This window comes from Tympanuchus pallidicinctus, unplaced genomic scaffold, assembly GCF_026119805.1.
Source record: "Tympanuchus pallidicinctus isolate F22 unplaced genomic scaffold, pur_lepc_1.0 scaffold31, whole genome shotgun sequence".
Classification (NCBI taxonomy): domain Eukaryota; kingdom Metazoa; phylum Chordata; class Aves; order Galliformes; family Phasianidae; genus Tympanuchus; species Tympanuchus pallidicinctus.
Genome location: NW_026294749.1, coordinates 13346373 through 13373697, shown reverse-complemented (window position 1 = coordinate 13373697; position 27325 = coordinate 13346373). Strand labels below are relative to the sequence as shown.

General features: G+C 41.3%; 1 protein-coding gene across 2 annotated transcripts; it reads right to left on the bottom strand.

Annotated features, from left to right (window-relative positions):
• Positions 1 to 1546: 1546 nt before the first annotated feature.
• Positions 1547 to 19630, bottom strand: ADNP2 (ADNP homeobox 2). 2 transcript variants are annotated; one of them, XM_052697665.1, is made up of 5 exons: positions 19265 to 19630; positions 14715 to 14871; positions 12300 to 12419; positions 8587 to 8676; positions 1547 to 4936 (listed from the first exon to the last, which is right to left on the bottom strand). In XM_052697665.1, exons 3-5 carry the CDS (start codon positions 12405 to 12407, stop codon positions 1967 to 1969), a joined length of 3168 nt encoding a protein of 1055 aa, XP_052553625.1. In that variant the 5' UTR covers positions 12408 to 12419; positions 14715 to 14871; positions 19265 to 19630; the 3' UTR covers positions 1547 to 1966. The 2 variants fall into 2 exon arrangements, with proteins under 2 accessions (XP_052553625.1, XP_052553626.1); XM_052697666.1 differs by lacking the exons at positions 14715 to 14871; positions 19265 to 19630 and adding an exon at positions 9561 to 9595 and having other exon boundaries at positions 12300 to 12360.
• Between the last annotated feature and the right edge of the window lie 7695 nt (positions 19631 to 27325).

Below are 27325 nucleotides of genomic sequence, written 5' to 3'. Positions count from 1 at the left end.
TCAAAGATGGTGCAGCTCAAAATACCAAGATTTGAAGACTGAAAATGACTGCCTAAGACTTCGGGACTTTACAGAGCTTCCTTCTTTCTCATAAAGAGTCCTTCAAACTGGTTTACAAACTATGCTGTGCCCAAATCTCAGCTGCACACTGACTTTTCCATGAGCTATTATGAAGCTACACAACTGCACTGCTACTTACTGTCCTACAGGTCAGGATAGGAGGTGCAGGCAACCCCATAAATAGTGACTCTGTTTGTTGAACTAAGTCCATTCAGTAGCAAATTACTAAGTTTTTCCAAATGCAGACCCTCTACATTTAGGTAACCACACATCACATTACAATTTGCTGAAGGTGTCAACATGTAAATATGAAGATTGCATCCAAAACAGAACTTTACCTACCTCACAGAACTTCAGGTGGACAGTCACCAGTTCTATTAAGATGTCAGGTGCTTTTAGAAAAATCATAAAAATGATTTTGTATCTGCTGTAAAAACTACTGCACAGCACGACCAGATGCTGACTAATTTTAAAAAACTGCTTGGAGACATTACCTTCTCCTTACCAGCACAAGGTACCAACAGGCAGCCTCCCCTTTGCTGCTCAGTGAAATACGAGAGGAAAGAAGAACAATAAATAATATGGATTGTTACAAAACTAGCTATTATTTAATTCTGGAAACAGTTTCATGAGTCAAGAGAAACCAGGCACACGCAGAGAGAAGGAACAGAACCAAAGGCCTCCATACAGTCACCAGTAACTCGCTATGCAGTTTGTTCTCACCAACTTTTCTGCAGCAGAGAAGCCAGTTCATACTGAGCACAATCATCTCTCTTTATTTTACACCACACTGATGCTGTCTGTAATGAGAAATGATCGCTGTTCAAGTAACGAAGTTCAGGATCTTGATGCCTCCAGCTCACCCAATCTGTTCATACTGTTTTTAACCCCAAGGACTTAAAGACACATCTAATTTGCTGAGACGGAGGCACTGCTCCATTACCAAATACAAGACCAATTTGAAATAAAAGTTTTTCACCAAACTCCAGTGATACTTGAACAGAGCTTCTATAGATGAGCTATGCTTACAGAAGTTGGACATTCCACATTACCAGAGCAACGTGACACACCAAATCGATTCCGCTTTTTGAGAAAGGAAAGAAACCAAACGCTGTTACCAAGCTTTGAACAAGAGACAGTTAAACAGGTTTCAACACCAGCAAAGAGAGTAAATGCTTCCAGATAGCAAGATCTAGTTCACAGCTGATAAACAACCATTTCCATTTAGTGGCACCTCAGTAGGACCCCTTCTCAGCCCTTCAGTTCCCCACCACATTAGCAGCAGTTACACATTACCAGTCACCAGAATTAACTGGCCCAGGTAATAGGACTGATGGGAGGAAAAAAAAAACACACCCATCAGGTACTTTATTGTTACCAGTGCATTCAGAATTCGCAGGGGCAATGGATGTAAAGACTCCAGTGTAGAGAAAAACAACCCAAAAAAATTTTGTTTAAATTATGAGGATTGAAAAACACCATCAAATAGATGAAATATGTCTAGTTTACCTCAGTATTTTAAACAACATTATACATTTTATTGTTTAGAAAACATGATGACATTGCAGAAAAATAAAATAAAATTTGTATTTAACAGCACAAACATTTTACATAATGGTATAAAAAGTCTATTGGGAGCCTGGAGGAGGGGGAAAGGGGAACAAAACCAACAAAAAATTACTACTCTAGAAAAAGTAAAAAGCCGAAACAAATTCCAGAAGTGTAAATCACAAAGTTTTAGCTGTTTCAAATACACAACTGTGTACCTTTCACAATAACAGTCACAACTGAAAGTTTTTATATTACCAGTCCTCCAACAGGCCAGTCTGCAAGTTAATCATAATAAACTGCAAAATTCATAAGTATGCAATTACTGATTGCTTTTAGATGTTCTAAAAAGCTTTTTTTAAACATCTAACAGTTCATCTTTTATATTCAATTTGTGCTTAACGTTTTTTAGTTCTGACATACTGAAACCCAGCAGCACAGATGGTTTGTGACTATTTATTGCCTTTAAGCATACATTTCTCCTTTTTCCAAAGAATGATGCAACATCAATTTTCCAAGCATACAGCAGTGTGGACAATAACTGCATCTCTTTTTTTGAAGGATACGGCCTCACATGAAAATAGTCTGTCAAAAACTGTTTCTGAGTTTCATACGAGCTGTGATCATACTGTCTGGGATCTACTGCTAGAACACGAAGATCCTCACTCGAAATTTTCTTTATCTCAGTCCTAATACCAATCTTCTGTCGTTTGAAAGGCACCAGCCCTGAATACAAGTCATCTTCTGGATACAGAGCTAGTCCCGTACTCAAGCTTAGTGGCTGCTGTTCCTTATTCTTTTGGTCTTCTGTAACAAAGCAGGTGTCAGACTGCTTTCTCTTAATGACAGAATCATGCTTTTCACCATTCACAAACAGCAGCTCTTTCTTCTCAGTACGCTCAAGCTGCATCTTCACACTTGGGTTGCTGTTTTTGGGAGCACTTCTACAACGGAGCAAATGCACAGCAATAGCTGTTAGAGTCATACTTCCAGTGTACACGCCACAACAGTGGATGCACTTGAAAGCTGGAGACTTTAAAATTGTATGTACAGTTGGCATAACGTGATGCCTCTCTTTCAAATGCATTTCATAGGTTTCCTGGCTAATAAACAAACTGAAACAAAACGGACAGGTGAACACTTTGTTGCATCCATTGTTCAATTCTGCTGCCTGAGGTTTCACTTTGATGTAAATGGGGACGAGCGTCCTTGAATTTACTCCAGCGAGCACAGCCAAGTGTACTTCTCTTTCACCAATGTCTTCTTCTGGTAACACTGTACTGAAATCAAAGTGGGGAAACACCAGGTCACCCTGAGCCTCATTACCTAGCTGAAATCCTCTGTTGCTGTAATCTGCATGTAACTGCTTCCTGCCACTGTGTGTAGATTTGTTGTGTTCCGCAAGGCTTTTTAAGTCGTGGAAAGTAACTGTGCAAAACAAGCAAGCTAAACCATGCATCAGGAGATGTTTCATAAGCTCTTCCTCACAGAGAAAGCATTTACAAGGGAAACATCGGACCGTCTTCTCTGTCATCCACCTCAGAAAGGGTGCACAAGCTGCAAGTTTGTCAGGTTCCTGGGCTTCCTCTACTTTTACTTCACCATGTTTGTGGGCCACCTCCATATGCACCTCATAGACGTTCGATGGAAAGAGCTCATTGCAAACAGGGCAAATCTTCCACTGCTTCGCCTTTCCAAGGGTCTCACTTGTTTCAGAATCAGGTGGGGAAGCTTGTAATGATATACTCTGAGTTGTTAAAACCATTGGAGGAGAGGGTGCGCTAGCTGGTGACTGAGATAACTGAGTTACCGTCCCAGACTGCATCAGCTGGATAGGCACTTGTGGTGGAGTTCCCACGGTCACTCCACCACCAAGAGGTACAGGCAAAGTAACTGAAACCGGAGCAAGTGTGTAGGTAGGTATTCCATTGAACTGCTTCCCAGTTGGAATCAACTGCCTAAGTACAGAACCTGCAGCCAAAAAAGTCGCGTTCTGAGAAACTGCAGATCTAACCGACTGATTTACTGGGATAACGGCTGGGGCAACAGGCTGATTAAGCTGAAGAAAGCCAGGCCTGACAGGCGGTCTGACAGGAACAACTCCAGACACAGCAGACTGATTAAGCTGCAGAACTCCTGAAGCAACTGTCTGAGCCACGGGAAGGACTGTGGGACCGACGGGTCTGTTCACACTCTCAGCCGAATGGTTAACGGACAGAACGCCTGGTGCAACTGGCTGACTGACAGGGCTGACAGGCTGAGGAACAGGTAACGCTGCAGCTGCAACTGGACCATTGACAGCACCAACAGACTGATTAACAGGAAAGAGTCCAGGCCTGACTGGTTGATTAACAGGAAGAACTGCAGGGGCCACAGTTCTATTTAGGGTCCCACCAGAATGGTTCAGAGGAACAGCCCCAGCTGTGACAGGCTGCTTAAGAGGAAGCCTGTGAGAAACAATGAGAGGTTGAGAAGGAGACGGCTGAATAGTAACGTTATTCTGACCTACAGGAAGGTGACTGGATACCAGGGTAACATGTGACGGGGTAACAACTGGAGCAGAATTTGGATGTGGAACGCTACAAGAGGCACTTGGAACAGTCAGTGATGCGACTGTATTCTGACCTATTGGCTGCACCACTGTCTGGTTTTGATTATTCTGTGGGAATGCAAGTTGGATACAAGCTGGAGCTGAGATGGAACCTGCTGGGGCCACAGGAGGACCTAAAGATGGAGCGGCTACAGGTACACTTTGGGGAAGCTTTGGAGCAATCTGCATTTGTTTCACAAGTCCTGGTTTCTTAATATGCTCTGAAATTACCGACCGAAGCTTGTTCTCTAGGTCTCTGTGTGTTTCAGCTGTCAAGACGTGATACATTAAAGAATCTTGGCTGTTTGCAGAAACATTGCATTTTTTACAGTAGTTCTCAATAGAATTCTCTTTACTTTCATCCGGTCTCTGGCCAAAATACGTACTTATTAAGTTTTGAAAATGGTTCATCAGCACGTGCTTCTTCATGTTATAATATAACGTGTCGGTGAAGTTACATTTTAGACATGTAAAGTTAATGATGTCACTCCTGAATTGTTTCATGCCATCCAAGATGCTAACTGTATAGTTCTGTATTCTCTTGTTAGACGAATGAAACATTCGGATATGTTTCCCCACTACTTTTGGCTCAGAAGCAAACACACATTTTGGGCAAGGTACTACAAGCTCTTGATCCATTTCATCTTCATGGTAACGGTGCAAATGATTCCTCAATGAAGTAAGTAATTTTGATGAGAACTTGCATAAACTACAGCAGTACGGCTTTGTTCTGTATCTCTGCAAACAAAACAAGAAAATCCACTTAGAAACTTCCGGTTCCTGAAACTCGGATTTCTGTTTGAAGTCTACTCTATCATCTCTCAGAAATAACTTCACGGGATGTATAGCATGTATCCTCACCATTCCACAGAGACCTGCTTATCGCTGAGTAGAGGAATTGAAGATGACATAAAGGAGAAACATTTGTGACTGTTTTGCTCCCCTGTATTTTATCAAAGAGCCTTACGCAGGTTAATTTCTATTCCAATTCACAAAATCCTGATTATGAAGCCATTTAAAGATGGGAATCACGGAACAGGATGAGAAGAAGTTGTACTCCACTATACCCAGGAGATAAAGTCGAAACAGGTAGGAACAGCAGTCCTCTTAATGCAAAACTATTAAAGCTTTGTTTAGTCAACATGGTCATCTCATACTTATTTGAAGAGAAAGGAGAAGTGAGAAGTAAGGAACTTTCTAATTTTGTTTTTCTATGTATTTCAGCATCCTACCACTGGCTGAAAAGTACTTCCCCCAGCAAAGTCCTAAAATACTAAACTATTATGTTATTGGAGAGTCAGATCACTAACAGAAAGAGAAAGCAGTAAGAATCCCTTTTATAGTAAAATAGCAATCATCTCATAATCTCAACACACTGGACATCCTATTACACTAACACCTGTAAGAAATTTCATCTGGCATGCTTATTACAGACCCTTCCCAGAATTACTGTCATAATAAGCCTGTCTTTCACTTAACAATGATATACTCCCTCAACAGCATTAGTTTTCACACATTCATGAATATCAATTGCTCTTCCTACACGTGTATACTGTCAGCCATTTCTAGCTATCCACACTTCCTAGGAAGTAACCCCTAACTTCTAGTAATTACACAGCCAGTCATAGCAACATCTAAGCAACAAGTCTGCACTCCAAGATCTCGTGGAACACGTTTATGAAATGTCATTTCACCTTACGGACCACTGTCACTTACAAAATCACATCTAAAAGCAACAAGGAGCTGTTCCACCACTGAAGCATCCAGTCTAGCTCTATCACCCAAATACATGCCCAGTGCACTTAAGAATCGAGAATCTATGCAGTTATTTGTTTTGCCATTTCACATAGCCATGAAGGTATCACCTACTAGCAACACTGAGAACCTGTGCAGTTGATAAAGCAAAACCAAGAAAATCTAACCTCCAAACTCAAAAGATAAAGACACTGCTTGCCCAAGGCTGCTGAAGCATATGCTGGAAAAGTATCAGCAAGTAATTTTCTGCTCTTCCATTCGTCAGGCGTCTGTTCTCAGCTGCTGGTAAACTGCACTGCATCAAGTCAGAATAAGCAAACTTTTCTTTGGGAGTACGCTGGGTAGGAGAAAAGCCACCAACACTAGAGAGCTAATGAAGCATGGAGCACTATTAATAGCTCCCCTCCCCTTCTGAAGACATCAGGTGACAAACTGATGTTACTGCCTATTTTAACTAGCTGTTAAAGACTTAGAAAAGCTTATATGCCTTTAAAAAGATTGGACCAATGCACCCCATCACCACCACTTTTCATTTGTATCTCTCCCTCTCAACTTATTTCCTTGTAAATAGAATTACTTTCTATAAACAAAGTTTCCGTGTTGTCAAATATGGATAATATGGAAGTACATGCACTTCTAGTTAGGGCCAGTGAGAATACTACTTCACAACTAAGTGGTCCAAGTGCTGAATTTGCTACTCTGCAGTAAAGATGCTTTTACTTTTTTATACAAACAAGCATTGCAGTATACCACTAAGAACCTGCCCCAGCACCTGCAGACAAGCTCTGGGTTAAATTATGTTTCAAGCCTGTCTCAAGCCTTTTTTTTTTTTTTTTTTTCTTCTTCTTTTTTAAAGGGAGGTCAAAATTACGAGACTTGAGGTGAAGAAAAATAACCTTCATATTTCATGTTCTGTTGAAGAAGGAAGAAACCTGAAGTCCCATAACTCAGCTCAAAATAAAAAACTGCTGCAGCAGGACAAATGTGAAAATTTGGTGGGGCTTTTTGTTGATATTTGGTTGTTGTTTTTTTGTTTTGTTTCGTTTTTAAGTGTCTGTGAAAACAGAGTTCTTCCACACAGACACCTAAGGAGATGACGGGGCCAGCAGGTTCTCTACACACACAAGTCTCAGCTGCCTTCAGTTTTTGGAAGTGCTTCTAAAGCCTTCTCCTTCTTAAAGAATAACATCTCAGTTGTAAGCAAGTTTTTGAGAATAGAAATTCTAGACTACTTCAGAAAACTGGCACACCTAGAAGTTTGACCAACACAACACTGAGCTGTACAAACAGAATTTAAAAAATCTTACCAAAAGCATCTAGGAAAATGTGACTGATTCCATTCCAAACATACTCCAGAATAAAATATAACACTTTGTTTCAGAGTCTCAACATTCTCCACAACCCAGAGACACAACAGCCTCTAAAAGCCAAGTTCTTCTGGAATTACTAAAATCTCTGTTATTATTATTATTGTTATTATTATTCTTAATCACACTGGTAGACACCACAGACTAATTTATTTGGGTAGCTTCTCCAGACTCCTGAATTTTTTGATGCAGCTCAACTTTCCTTCCCTTATTGAAGCAACTTTGGAATAAAACATCTTAAAGGATCAACTTCTTTTCTCTCATGTGTAGGCAGCATGAAGTGAATAATGCAGACCAAAGAAACAAAGTTGTATGAAGACAGGTACAAGTTCTGTAAAGGGAAGACACAGCTTGGCAAATGGGATCAACATCAGATCTTAAACCTACAGATCCAAGTTTAGGAAAGAAAAACTAGAAGACAATCCTTAGTGCTGGAGAGATCACCTTCTACCAAATGAGCCTGGGTAAGTCTGAATGGCATTGGTCAGCCTGTATGTTGAAGGCTTTGTTAATAATTGCAACTCTGTATCTGTGGCCTCCGTTCCAGTTTTAAAAACGGTTGATGCAGATGAACTTCAGTCAAGCCACCACAAAACTATTCTAAGTCACTATTTACCAGGATGAAAAGAGGATGCCTATTTACAAGTTGCTGAGGGCCTTCCTCATACAAACAGCCAGGAACCTTGAGACTTCAGCAAGACTCAGAGAAGACTACCTTTATTTCTGTGGGTATACTCCTGTGCTTTACTTACTGCTTTCTATTATTTTATATTCCAGCAAGTTTCTGAGATACTTTGTTTTGACCACCTCAGCCCTGTCTTTTATGCAGATTCTCGATCCACACAAAGTCCACCTATACATAAAGTGAAACACACAGTCTGATGAAAATTAGACACACAGCTAATGAAAACCTCAACTAAACCTACATTTATCTGTCTGGTCACATTTCCATTATTCTGTTTTAAAAAAAAGTATATTATATAAAAAAGCATGTCACAACTTCATATAATGTGAGGCTACAGTTGTAGAAAACTGGCATGATACATGAAATACTGATGTTCAGGACTTAAACACTCCAAACAGCACACAGAATTGTCCTTACAACCTGCAGCATTACAGAAAAAAGAGGCAATGGAAGATTATTCCTTAAACACTATTTAGAGAATAAATACTAGAGCTGATATATTTCAGTTTTAGCAGGACTCCTGCAATCAGTAATATTCAGCAATTCCACATGCACATCCACTCAGTTTCAAAGGCACATACCTTCCTCTTGCCCACAGACTCCCAAGGAGAGACATCACTCCACGAAGTGTTGCAGAAGTATTTTTCACCTGGGTCAAAACTTTTAAGACTCTAAAATCAAAATAAAGCACACAAGAAATAACCTGCTTTGGTAGGCACAATTTGGTCTCAATTCAAAAACAAGGAACAAGAAAACAAGATGAATGGAAGTTCATGCAGCATTAATATAGAGGTTTCAAAACTCATTTCAAAGAAATTATTTCTGACTCCTGTTTGATTTCTTTTACCTCAATTACTAGCTGATAACTGCCTCATGTAACACAGGCATTCTGAACATTCTACTGTTGCTCAAAACAAGGAAATTGAAGTGTTTATACTTTATTTCCCTCGCTTCTAGCCAAGTTCACAGTGAACACAGATCTTTTCTGCTTCTACCTTCCTCCTCCTTAATCTCTAGTATTTCAGCATCTGTTTCCATGTATTTACTTACCATAATTGCTTACTTTGTAGCAGGTATTTCAGTGTTAATTCATGCTATTATTACGCTTTTAACTTGCAAAGACATTTGAGAGACCTATTTCAAAAGAGCAGCAGTATTTTCTCAAGTTTAAAAGCAGCATTACAGCATCACCACTGCGTCTGCAACAACCACATCAGAGTAAGCTCTCCTTACAGCATTCCTCTAATCAACTCTATCACAACAACCTGAGTGCAGTGAAGAGTTCCCCTCCATTTTCATGGCAAGGAAAAAAAGAAAACTGCTGATTGCTATGCCTTTCCCAAGACCCTAGGTCAGCTTCAGCAATACACCAGTGTCTTAGAACACAGACCACAAATCCAGGCTTAACCTACAGAAAATTAACATATTTCTCACCTCACCTTCCCTTCCAGTTCACACTTACTAAGATGCTTAGAAAGAGCATTATGCTTTCAAACGTACACCAAAACCCACTGGAACAAGAGGAGCAGGTAAAGGCTATTTAAGGTTAGCTCACCTTCAAGAGATGCTGAATTTATACATCTTCACAGTCTGAAGTTAAAAAAAAAAGAATGTAGCATTTACAAGCAAAATAGAACACATGGCCAACAAGAAGAGAAGGAGACTCAGAAGCAGGTCAACAAGGCTACTTGATGCAGGCTGTGCGCCAGGCTCCTGCCTGCACTGCACTCATGTGAGCACCATTATCTACGCAACAGAGAAGCAAGCATGCTAGTGGTAATATATCAACAAAATTAAGTTTAGGAAGCGCATTCAAATGTACAGAAAGCTTTCTAGCTTCTGCAGCCTGCATGTCTCCACAGGGAAAATTCTGCAGTTCTCAAGGCAGCAATGAACAGAGCCCTGCCACTTACTGCTGCGTAAGTCCCTCTACTCATCCTTACACAAACGCTCTGAGAAGCACACAACTTTTCTCTTACTCTGGGGGTAACTGCTCTTTGCAATTCCACAGCCTTACAGGACATAGTGTTTTTCTTGTAAGTGCTTGCTACAGAAAATAAAGAGACAACTTCACAAAGCATTCATTTAAACACACTGGAATGCATTTCATAGAGTGGACAGGAAAGCTTAAATATGTTTTACTTTTGGTTTGAGCATTCTCCATTAAGAAAGGCTCCTAGGATTGAATGCCAGACTCATACAACCCCAATGCACGTGCAAGTCGGCCTAGGCCTTTTTGCTGAAATGCCCATCTCGTACAGAGAAATTCTTACCACTGGAATAGGCTTCACATCACAGAAGCAACACGTTACACTCTTTCCAGGTTTATTTCAAGAGGGGAAAAGGATAAACAAGGGAGTAAAACTAAACTGAGAAGCGTGATTAATCAAGTACCTCAAGGTGAATAAAAAAACATTTTTGAAGAGAAAAACATTTCAAACCTGTGAACTGCTTTCTTCCCCCTATCATAACTTTTCCAGAACAGATCAAAGTGCCCAGAGCTTAAATGAAGGCTTATACAGGAGGCCACACAGTATGCTAAAGCTAGAAAGATTTACCCGAAGGAAATCCTCTGACGCTGCAGTTTAAGTTACTTTGACATTCAAACACAGTTTAACACAGAAGGCAGATGTTTGCTTCCTAGTGAAGAACAATTAAGAACTTGTAGCTAACAAATAATCCTTCTCTCTGGTCAATCTACAAGAGTTACCACGTTGTACATGAACATTCCTTCATTTTCCTCAAGCTATCATCCATTATCATGTCTTACTCAGAGCGTTTAAGACCAAATTTTAAGACCAGACAAGAAGCCAAGCCTGTATCACGTCACTTCATACCATTTCCTCAATTGTTCTCTCTTCTCAAAAGCACAAAGTCCAGAAATCCACCTTAATATTCAAAGGAGAAAAAAAACACCTTAAGCTACTTCTCTGTTAAGACAAACATCTCTTCTGTAAGAAAAAAAAAGAGTCACACCAAATAAACAGCCCTAGATTGTCTGGAAAAAATAGATTTTAAGTTATGAACATGGCTGAAGGAGAACTACTTGATATTTTTGGGCCCATATTTCAGTGTTTTCCAGAATGTAAACTTGCATACAACTGTTTTGTGTCAAACCATCAAGACAGATGAGTTTTTGAAGGGTTATTTACAAAATACAGCACAATAAAAAAATAAAATAAAAACACCAGGCAAATATACTTTCTGAGCTCTTACGTTCACTTACATGTAGCACTGCTCAACTGCAGCAACCAAGAATGTTCCAGTTTAGATACGCACGCAGGCCTTAAGTGCTTCTTCAAACCACTTACTTACACATGCTCCCAGAACACCCCAAGAGACAACAGCACCCCTAGAACGAGTGATTTCAGTACCATCACACAGAATTAACCCCAGCCCTTGGCTACAGTCAGTGTCAAGTCATGAACAGGCCAGAGCCAGAAAAGCTCGTGTTCTGTAACCAAGCTGCTATCTTTATACTTTTTCCCACTGCTGGGGGAAAAAGTATTTAAAAAAAAGCCTCACTTCCATCTGCCAAATGATGTTTGAGTGTCCCTGGCTCACTGTACAGTACTTTCTCCAATAAGTGGTAACAACAGTACTACGCTCACTCGGCCTCAGCATACTTGCATATGCTTTTAAAAATACAGAACTGAACCACAACTCAGCAAGTCAAGTTTGATATTTTTTCCTGGAGACAAGTTTTAAAAGCCTGCAAAAGATTTGGATATAATTTTTAGAAATTACATTTATTTGTATATCCTTCAGAGGTTTCCTCTTGAACCTACTCAAAGCAATTGAGCTCCATTATATCAAGTCTTCCACTGTTTGTAATTTCAAAAGAACAAAATTACTATGTAACATAAAGCAGCGTTTCATATACAAATATACAACACACATCATATATACATATTGTATGTTGTACATATGTATGTTATGTATAATACATTAGCACATACATAATATACAAGCAGCTGACTAAAGGAGCATTTTACTGAAGTTGTACCATTTCTTATTGGTGCAATTATTACAAGCAGAGAACGCACAGCACAGCACCACCTGTAACATATTTTGTTGGGAAACGAAGCTTCTTTCAACATCATGTACCAAAAATCTAAGTTCCACTTCTAGCATTTAGGCACTCTGACTTAAGTGATCCTTCAACTAAAGAAGCCACTTTCTCCTCTTTACCTAATCATAAAGTCCTAGGCCAGAAGAACATCACATATACAATAAACAAAGTATTTTTAAAGGTTTTCTTCCAGCCTGCTTTACATTACTCAAAATACTTTACCTTCAACAATTCCCTGCAGCTGTCAAGCCCAAGTTCCACAAGAATGCCTTTCACCCTTTTGCGAGCCTTCCTGATATTATCAAGATTTTGAACAGGAATTTGAAACATTTTGCACTTTTCCTGAAAAGGAAGTTAAAAAATGGTGTCATAATTGAATACAGGCACTTCACATTTAACAGTATTAAAAAATAAAATGTCAAAAATACACTGGATAAATAACAGCAAAAGCCTTAAACCAATTACTCGTATGATCAGTCAGTAGATCACTTCCTTCCTCCTAAGGAACAAAGTTGGGTGGAGCCCCTTGGTTTCTTCTATCTAAACAAACAAGTCTCTGTTGCCACCTCTCTTCATGTTTAGATGGCAGCTATGGTGTACAAAACTTGGTGGTTTGGCAGGTGAAAATGAATATAAGAATTTCACTTTTAGGAAAGAGTGAAATCTTTCAGCACCTTTTGCCTTGAACATCACAGTGCCAAGGTGAAACAATAAACCAAATTATAAAGAGAGGCATCTCATGTATGCTTTAAATACAACTGCTAGTTAAACCCAGGTTTCTGTTCCCCCTCCCCCCGTGGATGGACAGCTGCTTCCATAAAGCACAAAGTAGGCTTCTAGAGTAATTAACAACCACAGCTGTATGACACTGATTGCTAAATTTGCTGGAAAGGGACAAGTATTTGAAACATGTATATTTTTTGGTGTCCTCTTCTGAAGTCCAAGTTTCTTTATCACCCTGAACTAGACTAGAATTTGAATTTACACCCTATTCCACTCCCTCCTAAAAGCTAGCTGGAGATGAACAGATGGAACACCTCATTCAGATCAGATCACAAGAAGACAGAACATCTGCAGGTGGTCACCCATCTAAGGGCCGATGCACAATGTGCCTGTCTGTCCAGAACTGGCACGTCCAACCTACAGTCAGCAGCGCAGCCACCTCCTGCCCTGCACGATCATGACAGCAGCTCTTTGTGGCCCAGCCCAGCCCTGGGCACACATCCATTACTCAGCAACAACCAAACTTCAGTGTGATGCTGCCACAGGGCACAGCGCAGAGTATAACTTCAGTTATGGTGAATAATTGTATGCATTTTGATACGCTGGCTAAGCACGTGAACAGCTTTCCAATTTGATAGAGGAATTTCAGAATAGGTTTCCAGATTGCTGGAAAAATAATTTTTGGTGTATTTCCAACCCCATTCTCAGTCAACAACTACCTGCAAGACTTCAAACGGAACGTACAGAGCTGTGATCAGACATTCAACTCCCTAAGAAATCTGACTGTCTCTTGACTAGACTTTTACGAGCCCTATCTTACCAAAGAAAAATATCCCATGCTTCACAGCCACACCCTACTCATGTCACTCCTTTTTGACCCTGTGTGTATTTGTGAGCAACTATTCTCATGTGTGAAGTACAAGAAGAGTACATTTCATCAAAAATCTGACAAACACCTTGACAACTCACTAAGAATTGCAATCACTTCCCCCAAATCAGCCACTGATGCATTAGTTTCACACAGACAAGGTCGAATATCCCGCTAGCTCTATGCTTCTGCTGCTCTTTTTAAAAATACTGTAATAAAAATATTCAAGTACAAAAAGTTTGTCGCATTAACTACGCTGTTTGATGCATGGCTCAAACAATTCCTCTTCTGTCAGTGCAGCCCAGGCAAGCTGAAAGTTTGGACAGCCATGTTCTAGAACATGCCAGCACCAAGGGCCCACTGCATCCCCAGCAGCTGGGCTGTTGTCTCTACCCAGGCAGCTGTGTTAAGAGGCCACCAGTTGTGTAACTCCAGCTCCTGCTACAAACACAGGCCACCTTTACAGACTGTGCTCTAGAAGTAGCTGTATTTATCACCTCCCTGGGTCACAGGGAAATGCAGTTTATTCTCAAATGTCCAAAATCTGCAAAACTTCAATAGGCACAAAATGTTATGAACAACCCCACACTGAAAAAGGTTAATGAAAGCCTCAGAGCTATTTCTTCTTTAACAGTTCCCTGAAGACACGTTTAAGAAACAGCAGAGTTCCATTTCAAACAATTCAACCACCCAGGACACAGGGTCATAGGGAAAAATATCCAAACCAGTACTTGAGCCTCGGTGCTCCTGAGCATCCTGAAAAGTTACTTCTCAACAAGTAGAAAGATATTCATTATGTTCACTGTTAAAAGGATATCTTTACTCTTTAAATAGATTATAAAAATAAAAGCCTCCCACAGAAGGCTGAAGTCTTAGCAACAGAGAAAAAAAAAAAAAAAATCAAATTTCCCAATTTATGCCAATATTTTTTTTTCCTTCAATGATAATTTATGTTCAAAATATACAATTCATATAATTAAAAGTTTATATTTATATAATTAAAAGTAATAATTGAAATTATTATAAATAAAAGTCAAAGAACTCACATGCTATTCTCCTCTTCTTCTCCCCACAAAGGAAAGGTGTGTAAAGAAAAATGGAGAGGGAGCCCCATTGGACAGATGCTAGTCTTGTCTTCTAATCTTTTTTATTGACAAGAAGTTTGGAAGACATTGTGATACCACCAGTGGTGTGGGTCAGAACCTACAAAGAAAGAAATAAACCACATGATCTAGTCAGGCATTCTACCATCAAAATCCAAGAAGTAAAATAAAGACTTAAAGTCCTCTTCTTAAACCAAAGCCAACTTGGATTTGCCATCTCCACTAAGGCTTTATTACCAGTTTCTCCCTGAAGGCAGGTCATAGCACCAGCCTCAAGATTCACTTCAGACAACAGAGCTGACGGGACGCCAGCTCAGCTCAGTCAGAGGGAGCTGTGGTTCCATACTGTAAGTTTCTGGAAACAGCTCCTTCATCTCAGACCTTTAACTTACTACTGCTGAAGCTGAAGCAGACATTTACTGACACAAGCCTTAGTACAGAAAAGTAATACACAGTACATTACACACATCTATCTCAGCTTTTTGTTCTTTTTTTTTTTTCTTTTGAAGACCAGCAAACTGTCTGAAATAGAAGTCGTCATCTAGAAGAAAGACAAAATAACAACAATGAATTTTGGGTATAGAGGACTTATTTTCCAGTCTCAAGTAGTTGATATTCAATCCAGTGAGACAGAAGCCTCTGTACCACATACAAGGTTATTCAGCTGGTCTTTACACAGACTACTTAGCAATAAGAGTTTAAGTTATCCACCTAGTCTGTTCTGTATCCACAAAACACACCAACACACTACCATGATGGTCATGAAATTTCAACTTTCTGAGCTCAAACCTTTTAATACCCAGATTACTATATAGTTTATTATCCATACTCGTTTTATACTCATTTCTTTTGTGATCTGAACATTCTTCAAACCTTAGCATGCACACAGTTTCTATGCACATCGCAGTCAACTTTTCATTGGTTTGCATGCCGTTCCTAATGGACAAAATTCAACACGAAAGCAGTAAAATTAAATCTGAGCTACTTTTGATCAACCATGTTACTGAAAGTAAGTTTATTTCTAATAACTCAACTGAGGTTTCTAAAAGCTTGGTACCACACCAAGTTTACACAGAGCACAATGCATAAGGGAAACCCCCTAGAAGTTAACAGCATGATAAAGGAATCCTTGCGGCAGCTGATGTCTCGACCCCAACTCATTTCATACAAACAGTTCTAAACAGGCCATTCAGACATTGCTCAGGCATTTTATCCACCAGTGTATTCCAACATCCAGTGTTCAAATAGGTACAACTCCATAACGATACACACAACTGAAGTGTTACACAACACTCACGGTTCCCTTCAGTTCTGTATTTCTTATACTCACACATAAGACAGAACTACATTCATCCTTCCAACAGAGATCACTACTGCAGCTCTTCCCCTTCCAGTAGCACCAAGTATTTTAATACTAACAACAAAGTAACTGTGTGGACAGCAGTCTAATCTGTCAAACAAAAACACTGGTCATTCACCAAGTAATTATGCTTGTTTCGCATTAAAAAGAAGTGGAAATGTCTGCATTTCAACTCTTTGAAGTGGTAAGTCACCACAAAAAATGGAAGCTCCCACTTGCCTTCCTTCTACACCTATTTCTTAGAACAATTCTCATTCTCAGTGGCAGAGACCTCTGGACAAATCACAGCCAGGGTATCCAGTGCCTTGCCTATTCATGTCTTCAAAACCTGCATGGACAGATTTAACATCTCTGGGAAACCTGTGCCAATTAACACAGTGAGTTTTTCCCCTTCTATCATTCAGTACCATTTTAGCTTGTATTCATGAGGAAGCAAGACAACTGCAATCCAATCAAATACGGAGTTGGAATAGAGCTGGAGCAACAACCTTCCACATGCATGCATCTCCACTAAAATCTGAAACAATAATAGATGAGAAGCTACTAGAAAACTAATGAGGACAGACAGAAACCCTACTAGAAAATCCAGAGAGGAGAAGGCTGCAGTATTGCCCTTTTCAGACACCAGGACCTGCACAGAAACTGATACACAGACCTGTTGTCAGGACGCTGGCACTCAGTAGTCTGAAGGACTGCTTACAACAGCAGGATTTCGACACACCTGCAGAACTTTTTATAATATCTGCGTTGGAAATTCAATCAACTTTAGTATTTGTACTTCCTCGTCTAATAAGCTGCTCAATGAGCAACTCTGGGAGAAAATTTTGAAGGTTTTTTGTTGTTGTTGTGTAAATGAAGACTGTTTGAGGGTATTTGGGTTGCAAGCATTTTGAAAGGTTTATTTGCCAACTTATATTTCAGTGATTTTCAGAGCTGACAAATAGTAATACAGAATTCTTAGTTTTCATTTGAATAAATTCATTTAAAGTTGATATGACAATTTCATTAAGAAAACAATAAAATAACTTCCTGAAAATTAAATGGCAGTAAGCAACAACAACTAATGCTCAAAATCTGAAGAACAAACATAAAAATGCAGCTAGGAAGACAAGGACACTAAGAAACTGCCTAGAGGAATTTGAGAGCAGCCTGGGCATGGTTTTACTTCCATCACTTTTGTTTCAGCCAAGTACCACTCTAGGAGGTATACAAGCCCTCAGAGAAATTGTACCCATTTATCTGCTCTAACATCTCACATGTGGGGTAGATGGTTCCATCCCTGGACATTTATCCATTTATCCATTGCCTCCTGAAATAGAAGATATTCATGGCAATCCCAGATACAAGTAGAGCCAAAGAATTCATTGAGAGCAACCCTGCAAAGAAGGACTCGGGTGTCCTGATGGGTAAAGGTTTGACGTGAGCCAGCAGCATGCTCTTACAACCTAGAAGGCCAACAGTATCCTAAGCTGCATCAAAAGAGGGACCACCAGCAGGAAGGTGACTGTCCCCTCTACTCTGTCCTTAAGAGGCTTCACCTATGTCCAAGCTTGAGGCCCACAGTACAGGAGGGATGTGGAGCTGTTAAAGCAGGCCCAGAGGAGAGCCACTAAGATGATCAGAGGGCTGGAGCACCTCTCCGATGAGGAAAGGTTGAGGGAGTTGGGCTTATTTAGCTTGAAGAAGAGAAGGCTTCTTTACTGCAGCTTTGCAGAACTTCAAGAAAGATTACAAGCAGGAAGGGGGACTGACTTCTTACATAGTGTGATAGTGACACAGGAACAGTTTTAAACTAAAAGAGAAGAAAATTAGGTTCAATGTTAGGAAGCAATTTTTTGTTCAGGTGCTCGTGAACCACTGGAACAGGATGCAGATGCCTCATATTTGAAGGCATACAAGGTCAGGCTGGATGCAATCCAGGACAGCCTGATCTACTGGGTGGCAACTCTGCCCATAGCAGGAGGTTTCTAAATAGACAATCTTCAAGGTGCACTCCAATCCAAGCCATTCTGTGTTTCCTCAAAATGTGAGATGGCTTTAACCTTATGGAGAAAGGAGTGCTGTGGTTTTGCTTTGCTTTAATAAAACTTCCATGAAGTCACCTGCTATTGTTACGGTTCTTCTTACAGATAACAAAGTCATAAGTAAGAACACTGGATATTTACTACACACAATTTGTCTGAACACCACTAGAAATCTGCTCTTCTTGTTCAAAATCAAACAGAAGATTTATTGAAAAGAGTATTAAGATTTTCAGAATATAGATTGGAGATCCCAAGAGTCACCCTGTACAAGTATTTTATTATAGTTATTTAAAACTTTAAGGAGTTGAGTGCATCTTTGATTACAGAAGACATTCAAAGAAATCAACCTCCAACACAACATTACATATCACAGCTGGTGGAGAGCTGTATGTAACTTTTCTAGTACAAAACTGAGCTGCTGCAGCAGGAGTCAAATGCTTATAGTGCTTTGCTTCTCATTTTGCACGCATGCTATTAACATGGACATCACAGCTCCGTGGCAATAAAACTCTTTCAGATACCCATATTGCCTGTTAGTAAGTAAGAGTTATCACCCAGAGATCTTGCAGCACAACACATCAGCTCCTTACATACACGATCACCTGGGCAGACAGAAGTTAGAACAAAACAAAGTCCCAAACAACAGCGTAGGAAACGCCAAACACACGGCATTAGAACCGCAGTGGAAAGCAGTGATTTCTAGCTGCAGACAGCAGACGAACCCGGAAGCCCCTCCTGCGGTCATCCCCACTGCAAGCAGGGCACAGGGAGATGCTCGTGACACGAGCAGCGGCTCGACATCACCGCTCTTCAGTTTCACAAACCGCCGCCGGAGCCTTCCCTCAGTCCCAGCAGCCGCATCGAGACGGAGCTCCCCAAATCCTCAAACCGTTCTACAATCGCAAGGCTTTCGCCCCGTTACATCCCCGCTGTCCGATACCCCGCGAAGAGGAGGGAACGGGACTCCAGCAGCGCGAGCGGACGAGAGAACGAGGCCGCTTCGTTCCGCACCGCCTCCCCCTCGCAGCCGGGCACCGCCGCGTCCGCTCGGCCGCCCCGCGCCTCACGGTGCCGTACGCGCGCCGCCGCCTCAGTCCCGCTGCACTTACCCGTCCGGCCTGCAGGGGGAGCCCGCCTCGCCGCCGCCTCGCCGCCGCTCCCGCCGGCCCGGGGCCCCACGCTGCGGTTCGCAGGGCAGCACTACAGCCGCCGCAGCCGCGCCGTACCCGGCGCCTCGCGGCTCCTCCTCCTCCGCGACCAGTACTGGCACCACCAGCACGACCGCCACCGGCACCACCGCTCCCTCCTCCTACTGGCTGCCGCGCTCACTCCGTGTACCGCGAAGGCAGCGGCGACACCGGCATCACTGGGGCCGCGTGCAGCTCAGCCTCTAAATGCAGCGCCAGGCACCCACCGCCCAGCCTGCGCCCACTCCTCATCCACAGCCAGAAAGAGAAAATGGCGCCCGATTTACCCCAGGAAGTGACGTTAGGGCTTATTTGCATGCCATGCAGCCAGCCAATCAGAAGAGACTTTGGTCGAGGCTCCCATTGGCCGCCCAGAAGAAATGGGCGGGGCTGGGGGAGGGGTCTCAGTCTCGAGGGGCTCACCTGGGCCCTTGTAACCTGACCTCGTGCGGTTCGCTGCTGGGGGCTCTGACGTGGCCTGGAGTCGTGACGTCATCCAGCAGACCGGATGAGGCACCCCGTGCTCACCCAGAGCCTTCTGCTGCTTTGCATGCAATGATGAGAGGTGCTTCATTGGCCTTTGGTAGGGCTGGAGGCCCCGCCCCCCTCCAGCAGCCAGTGGAGCCCTGCAGCCAACCTTCGCGTTGGAGGAGGCCTCACCTGGCACCTCCATGGTGGTTCCACCTACAGCCCTAGCACTTCTCCAAGCTGGTGGCCATCCTAGCACTGAAGCTGAGCTGGAGTTTCAGGTGGAGAAGCCCAGGGAAGCCCTCTGATAGCATGGCGCTGTGCTGACCCTGTTGTGGGCACACCAGGACATATTTCCCCACCTCTGCTGCCTTCCTGAGGCGACTGTCAGGTCCTCCTCTTCCCTACATGGTTGTCCTGGCTCCACTTATCCTCTTAATCTCATCTCCGAAGGATTCACCAAGTACCTACTTCAAACAAAGCTCTGTTAAGTGTTCACTGTGTGAAGTAAATTCTCACCTCGTGGAAGCAAATGGAAATTTTGCTTTTGGCCTTGTTAGCCATAAATTTCACCACATGTCTATGTGTAGATCTTATGCAGGTCAACGTTTTGGCCAACTCTCATCAAAGCCTATGAAAGTTACACAGACTGAGATCATCTCAAAAAGTGACACAAATAAAGTTGACATCTAAGACAATTACCCTGTTGTTTTGCTTTTTTTTTTTACAGTAGAGACCACAAAAATTGTTTGCAATCAACACTAATAAGTGTATTGAAACATAGTTACTTGTAAAATGTTTTGTATGATACCCTTCTGGTATTGAAAATCAATGTGATCTATTTCATTTTTTTTTACATATAGTCAATAATGGTGTAAGTAAGTGAAGACTTGGAAAGTTTAATGCAAAAAAATGGCAACCATCTTTGAGAGATAAATTATGTATTGTAGACACATGACCACAATATTATAAAAAGTTACTATTCAGTGCCAGGAGTTACAATATGTCCTAGTTAAAATATATATATATTTTTAACAAAGTTATTAGCTGCTATCTATTAATTAATAAATAATGAAATATGGCACTGTAAGAATGAAAATGCCTGTTGTGTCTGGCATAATCAAAAACACTAAATTTCTTTTGCAACAAAGTATCACCAAACAATTGTACAGCATTTTGAACAATCTTAGAATCATTTAGTTTGAAAAAAAAACAACCTCTGAATGACCAACTCCAATCATTTCCCTGGCACTTCCAAGTCTACGACTAAGCCATGTCCCAAATCGCCACATCCATGTGTTTTCTCAGTACCTGTAGGGATGGTGACTCAACTGCTTCCCTGGGCAGTCTACTCCAAAGCTTCACAACTGTTTCAGAGAATAAATTTTTCCTAGTACCCCAACTAAATCTCCCCTGATGCAACTTCAGGCCATTCCCTCTTGTGCTGTCAATTGTTGCTTGGGAGAAGAGACCGAACTCCACCTTGCTGCAACCTCCTTTGATGTAATTGCAGAGAGCAATAAGGTCTCCCCTAAACCCCTTTTTCTCTAGGCTAGATAACCCCAGTTCTTTCAGCCACTCCACATAAGACTTGGTCTCTACACCCTTCACCCTTCAATGCATGTGTTAAAAAGATTAACTCAAATTGAAAAAAAAAAAAAGTGTATCTCTAACTTTGATATTAAAGAATCAAAGAAGGGTTGGTCTTGGAAGGGACCTTTGAAGGTCATCTGGTCTATCTTCCCGCTCAAGCAGGGGCACCCAGAGAAGATAGCCAAGGTTGATGTACAGACAATTTCTGCAAGTTTCTAGCCGTGGTAAAAATGGGAAGTACTTCACAAACAGCGTGAATTAATCTACCTATGTAGGAGCTTGAGCTGTAAATCGGTTATCTGCTTATCTTCAGCAGTCAAATCCTGCAGTGTTCAACAAACTCAGCTCCTATTTGAGTTAATTGAAGTTATTGCTCATTTACTTGAGAAAAGAGGTTACATTCTCACATTGCATGTCCAGAACTTAACCGTAGACATCAAAAATAGTCCCATTACCTTCAGCTATGAGATAAAGGCTTTCTAAAGTGAAACTTGTGAACAGAGTTCAGATTTCTCCAGTTGAAAGAAAGAAATAGGATAGCAACATGCAAAACTAAATTAGGAAAAGGACATGGAAGAATAAAAATGGATAGGGATAAAAAGGAGGAGCAATGTTTGTATTTTTCCCTTAAAGTAACAACATCATTCAAGTGGTTCTGAGGACAACAGCAGAGTGAAGAAAGAAAATTCAGAAATACACTATGTAGTCAAGAGTAAAAAGTAAAAAAGATTAGTTGTTTAGGATAAAATAATAGCTTTGATCAAGTCAACTCAACGGGATTAGACACACTGGAAATGTATTTTAAGACAAGAAGTTCTTCAAGACATTGTCCTTGGACATCAAGAATTGCGGAGATTTCATTTTGTCTACAAGTATCTTTGCTCTCATACTGGAGTTAAAAATTTGTTCAGTTCATCTTGAAGAAGCACTTTAACTAACATTTAACACTAACATGTTAAGTAACATTTTTGCTGTACTGTGGGACAGTTAGGTCTGGAGGAAGTGAAAACAGCAGTGAGTGCCTTTGCAATTAACATTCACGACTTTGGCTCTTTCTCATTAGTTCTACTCAGAACAGCAGGAGCAGAGCATATGTCTGCAGTTGTGCAGCCATCAGTTGCATTGGCAGAAGGAAATCCTCAGTATCTACTTTAAAGACTGAAGAATTAAACTTCACAGCTTCCTTCCAGGTCCTGGAATAACCTCCCAGAGTGGTAGTTGACCTAAATGCCTCATCTGGGCAAGTTTTGGCTAGTATATTTTCTCTTCAACTGCAATGTACATTGTCTACATTGACTTACATTAACAGAATGTTAACAAAATTCTCCTTCCTTTAGATTGCTGTCAGTCTCAGCAATCAAAACTGCTTAATGAATATGTTCAGTGATGTGTTCTAAAGTTTAAAGATTGATGTAAACTGCCTTACAAAATCTCTTCTCCACAAGAAGCTCCAATTTCTCCCTTTGTCCATGAGTCCTAGCCCCTGTGTTTACTTTGCTAACAAAGGTGTCTCATTGACTGTGGTAGTATTGCCACAATTCTCAAGAGACAGAAGACCTGGGTAGAGTTTCCTACAGGCAGTATGCATCAGCCTCCCTCTGCACTCCTCCTCCATTGCTCTCTGCATTTTCTTGCCTATCCTCTCTAAGCAATATTATTCTACAGTCACAACTCCTGGATTCTCCTGGTTCAAACAAAACTAGATACTGAGAGATGAATTTCAATTAACTGCACATACATGCAATAAAATATATGTATATTTTTTAACATGCTCATTGGTGATGCTGATAGAGCCTATTTCCTTAAACCACCCGATATTTCACTGAAATCTTTAAAGCCTCTACATGAATGCAGTAGATATTGAAGCAAGTTTTTGTCAAGAATGAAAGAGCAACATCTCTGGAAGAAGGAAACCCAGTAAGAACACACAAAGTAAAGATAAAGCAAAATGAAACACAAACAGAAATTATAGAAAAAGAAACTATATTCAAAAAGTCTGGTTGCTTTTACATCTCAACGCACACTGGCAAGTAAGTGCTGGAGAAATTAAAAGGATGTCAGAATTGAAAGAATTGAATACCACTGTAAAAACAAAAAATGGTCCCTTAAAGCTCTTCTCTTGTTTACTGTAATAAATCAATCTTTCTGGCCAATCTCAAATAGTTCAAAGTTCCTTCACTTTAAAACACAGTAATAACATTTGAAGTATTGCTATGGTTGGAGCTTCTTTGCTCTCTGCACTAAGACATTTAAATTTTCAGTTACAGTGATTTGACTTTACAATACTCCAAGCAGACCCTAAACTTGTGTGGGTTCAGAGGCTTCATGAAATATTGCTGAAAAGACAAAGAACAAAAAAAAAAAGAAAGAAAGAAAAAACCACAGAACCACAGATCATTTACTGTGGAATCATAGTGGTCCATCTGGACAGCTTAATTAGTGTGCAGCACTGATGACTGGCAAACTTATTCTTGGAAGTGAGATGTTTCAGCTGTGTAAGTGAGCAAATGGTTGAGATGTTGCTCCCTCTCCCAGAGTTGACAAATAAATTCAAACCACAATATTTTAAAAGGTTTAAAGATTCTTCCATGGCCTTATCATGTTCCTAAACCAAGCAGAAAGATTTACCTTATATTTTACCTTACATATTGTGAGAGATGAGTGAGCAAGAGAGATGTATAGGTCAGCTTACAGAGCAGCAAGGAGATAACTTACCTGTTTATGATGGCTGGTCTGGACTAAAAATATCTGGATTTGAAGAGGAACTATTGATTTTGTCAATGTAGCAAAGTAAATTCCGAGTAACTTAGGTGCATATGATTTCTTAAAATTCTAGATATTGCCTGAAAATAACACAGATTATAAAGCTGATTTATACAATAATCCCAGACCACCTTATCAAAATTAGTCTTCATGTTATCTTGTTCTAATAATATGGAACACACACTGTTCTGTGTTATTGAAGACTGCTGGAATCCCAGGAAAGTTGCAAAGGTCACAAAGAGAAGCAGATTTATGGTCAATAAAAAACTGTTCAAGAAGAGAGGGGGGGGAGGGGGAAAGTGAGGTTGTTGCGATATAGGACTTAATACAGCTGAACAGACATTCAGTTGGATTCAGTGTCAGCAAAGGTGGAGTAGAATCTTGATGTTTGGGGAACACATATTTCTCCAAAATGCAGCACTGGAAGGTCTTTGCGAGGAACTCAGTTCTGATCACATTTTTAATATCAGGAATGTGTTCGGAGCTGCTGGTATGAATGCCTCCCAGACATAACATTTGCTCAGCCTCTTCACTGATTGACACAACTTCTTACTCTACATGACTGCTTCAGGAATTTTCCTTGAAGTAAATGTTTCATGGATGTTTCATACCTAACTGGCAGACTCTGGAGCTATTTTGAAGATTAACCCAGCTGTCAAAGTCCAGTTTGCAAGGAGATAGCAGAATTGCCAGTTCTAAGTTGCTGGTATAGCTGCTATTGTCTGTTGTTCAACTGTCAGTGAGATAATTAGTTACAGGGAAGTTCATGTTGAGGTTTCTGAGTTAATGGGCTGTTCATAGATGTCCCAATAGAAGAAGGGGTATGAATACTGCAGAATAGAAGTAACCTAGATGAGAGTGAGCCATACTTAAAATAGGAAGGTTTGCATTCTGCCTTGAGATGTGACAACTGACCCAAAGGTGCTTGCCTCACTCCATCAGCTGAGTTAGTGACTTATTGCTTCTATGCAAAACAAGAAGATAGGTGACATTTCTTGACCAAATGGGTTCCAGAAGCTTCAAAAAAAGAAACCCACAGTGGAATGGACAGTTGCTGAGTTCAGACCTGCGATCTCTGGAGCCTTGGTGGAAGCTCTAATTGACCTACTTTTTGTGACCTCACATGGAAGTACAGTTATTGGAACAAACCCAGTATTCTATTATGGAGTGAAATTTGTGATGATGGCACTGACATCATTGTGGTGCACAGACATACTTTGAACATGACTTATCAGATGTTACTCCAGACTTCTGAAAATAGAAGGTCACATGTAGAACAGAAGAATCTGAGATCATTACAGTCCGTCTAGACATTCCTTGAAAAAAAGTGAAATTGAAAGAACAGAATAAGTGTAAAGAGAATCAAGTAGTTTTAGGAACAGATAGACTGAAAAAGTAGTGATTCAAGGCCAGGATGGATGTGGCTCTGGGCAGCCTGGTCTGCTGACTGGCAACCCTGCATGTAGCAGGGTGTTGGAACTAGAAGAGAATGGTGGTAAATGGAGATAAATCCAGCTGGCAATCAGTCATGAGTGGTGTTCCCCAGGGGTCAGTACAGGGGCCTGTCCTGCTTGATGTCTTTACTGATGACCTGAATAAGGGGATTGAGTGCACCCTGAGCAAGTCTGCAGATGACACCATGCTGGGAGGAAGTGCTGACTGCCTGAGTGTAGGAAGGCCCTAAAGAGGGATCTGAACAGGCTGGATCACTGGGCTGAGACCAATGGGAGGAAGTTTAACAAGATCAAATGCTAGGCCTGCACTTTGGCCACAACAACCCTAGGCACCACTGCAGGCTTGGGGCAGAGTGGTTGGAAGACTGTGTAGAGGAAATGGGCCTGGGGGTATTGGTCAACGCTATGCTGAATATGAGCCATATGAGCTGAATATGAGCTGTGTGCTCAGCTGGCCAAGAGGGACAATGGTATCCTGGCTTGTGTCAGAAATAGTGTTGCCAGCGGGATCAGGATTGTACCTCTGTACAATCAGCACTCAGCACTGGTGAGGCCACACCTTGAGTACTGTGTTCAGTTTTGGGCTCCTCACTGCAAGAAAGACATTGAGGCATCGGAGCACGTTCAGAGAAGGGTAACAAAGCTGGTGAGGAGTCTGATGCACAGCCCTTATGAGGAGCAGCTAAAGGAACTAGGATTGTTCAGTCTGCAGAGGAGGAGGCTCACTCTTATCTCTCTCCAGAACTACCTGAAGGAAGGTTAATGGCAAGGTGGGGGTCAGCCTCTTCTCCCATGTAACTAGAGATAGGACTAGAGGCAATAACCTCAAATTGCACCAGGGGAGATTCAGGTTGGACATTAGGAAAATCTTCTACTCTGAAATGGGCCATGCAGGTTGGTGGTGGGGTCACCACGCCTGGAGGTGTTCAAGGAACGTTTAGGGGTTGTAGTGAGGAACATGATTTAGTGGGAAGTATTGGTGGTATATGGATAGTTGGACTGGATGACTTCGGAGGTCTTTTTCAACCATGCTCATTCTATGATTCTGTGATTCTATGATTCTGTTCTATGATTCTATCATGATCTGCCGGCTCTGCTCTGCTCCCTTTTTCTTGAGAACAGATTCCCAGGGGATTTTGTTGACTAACTCTCTGAAGAGATAGAAGTTGGCTTTATTGAAATTTAACATTCTGATTTTGTCTGTCCAGTATCTCTCAAGACTGTGACCACTGCGTGGTCACAACAGCCCAGGCAGCTTCCAATCCACACATAATCAACCAGTTCACTAGTGCTGGTGAGCAACAGGTCCAGCATTGCATCCCCCCGGGGGGGCTATGTTTTACCTGGCTCAGGAACTTATCTTTGATACATTCCAGGCATCTCCTGGGTTGCCTACAGCTTATCATGCTACTTTTCCAGCAGATGTCAGGATGGTTGATATCCCCCAGCAGCACGAGAGCCTGTAATCATGACTACTCCTGTAGCTAGAGTGGGCCAGCACAAGGCTTCCTTTGTTATTCCTCTTGATCTCTAACCCTCACCAATAGGTTTTTGACTTGCTCATGGCCTTTCTTCAGGGACAGCTCTTCATACTGTATTCCCTCCCTGCTATAGTGGGCAACATCTCCTCCCCTCCTTCCTCACCTGTCCTTTTTGAACAGTAGTGGGAATCATCCCACCAGATTTCAGTGACGACACCTTGAAG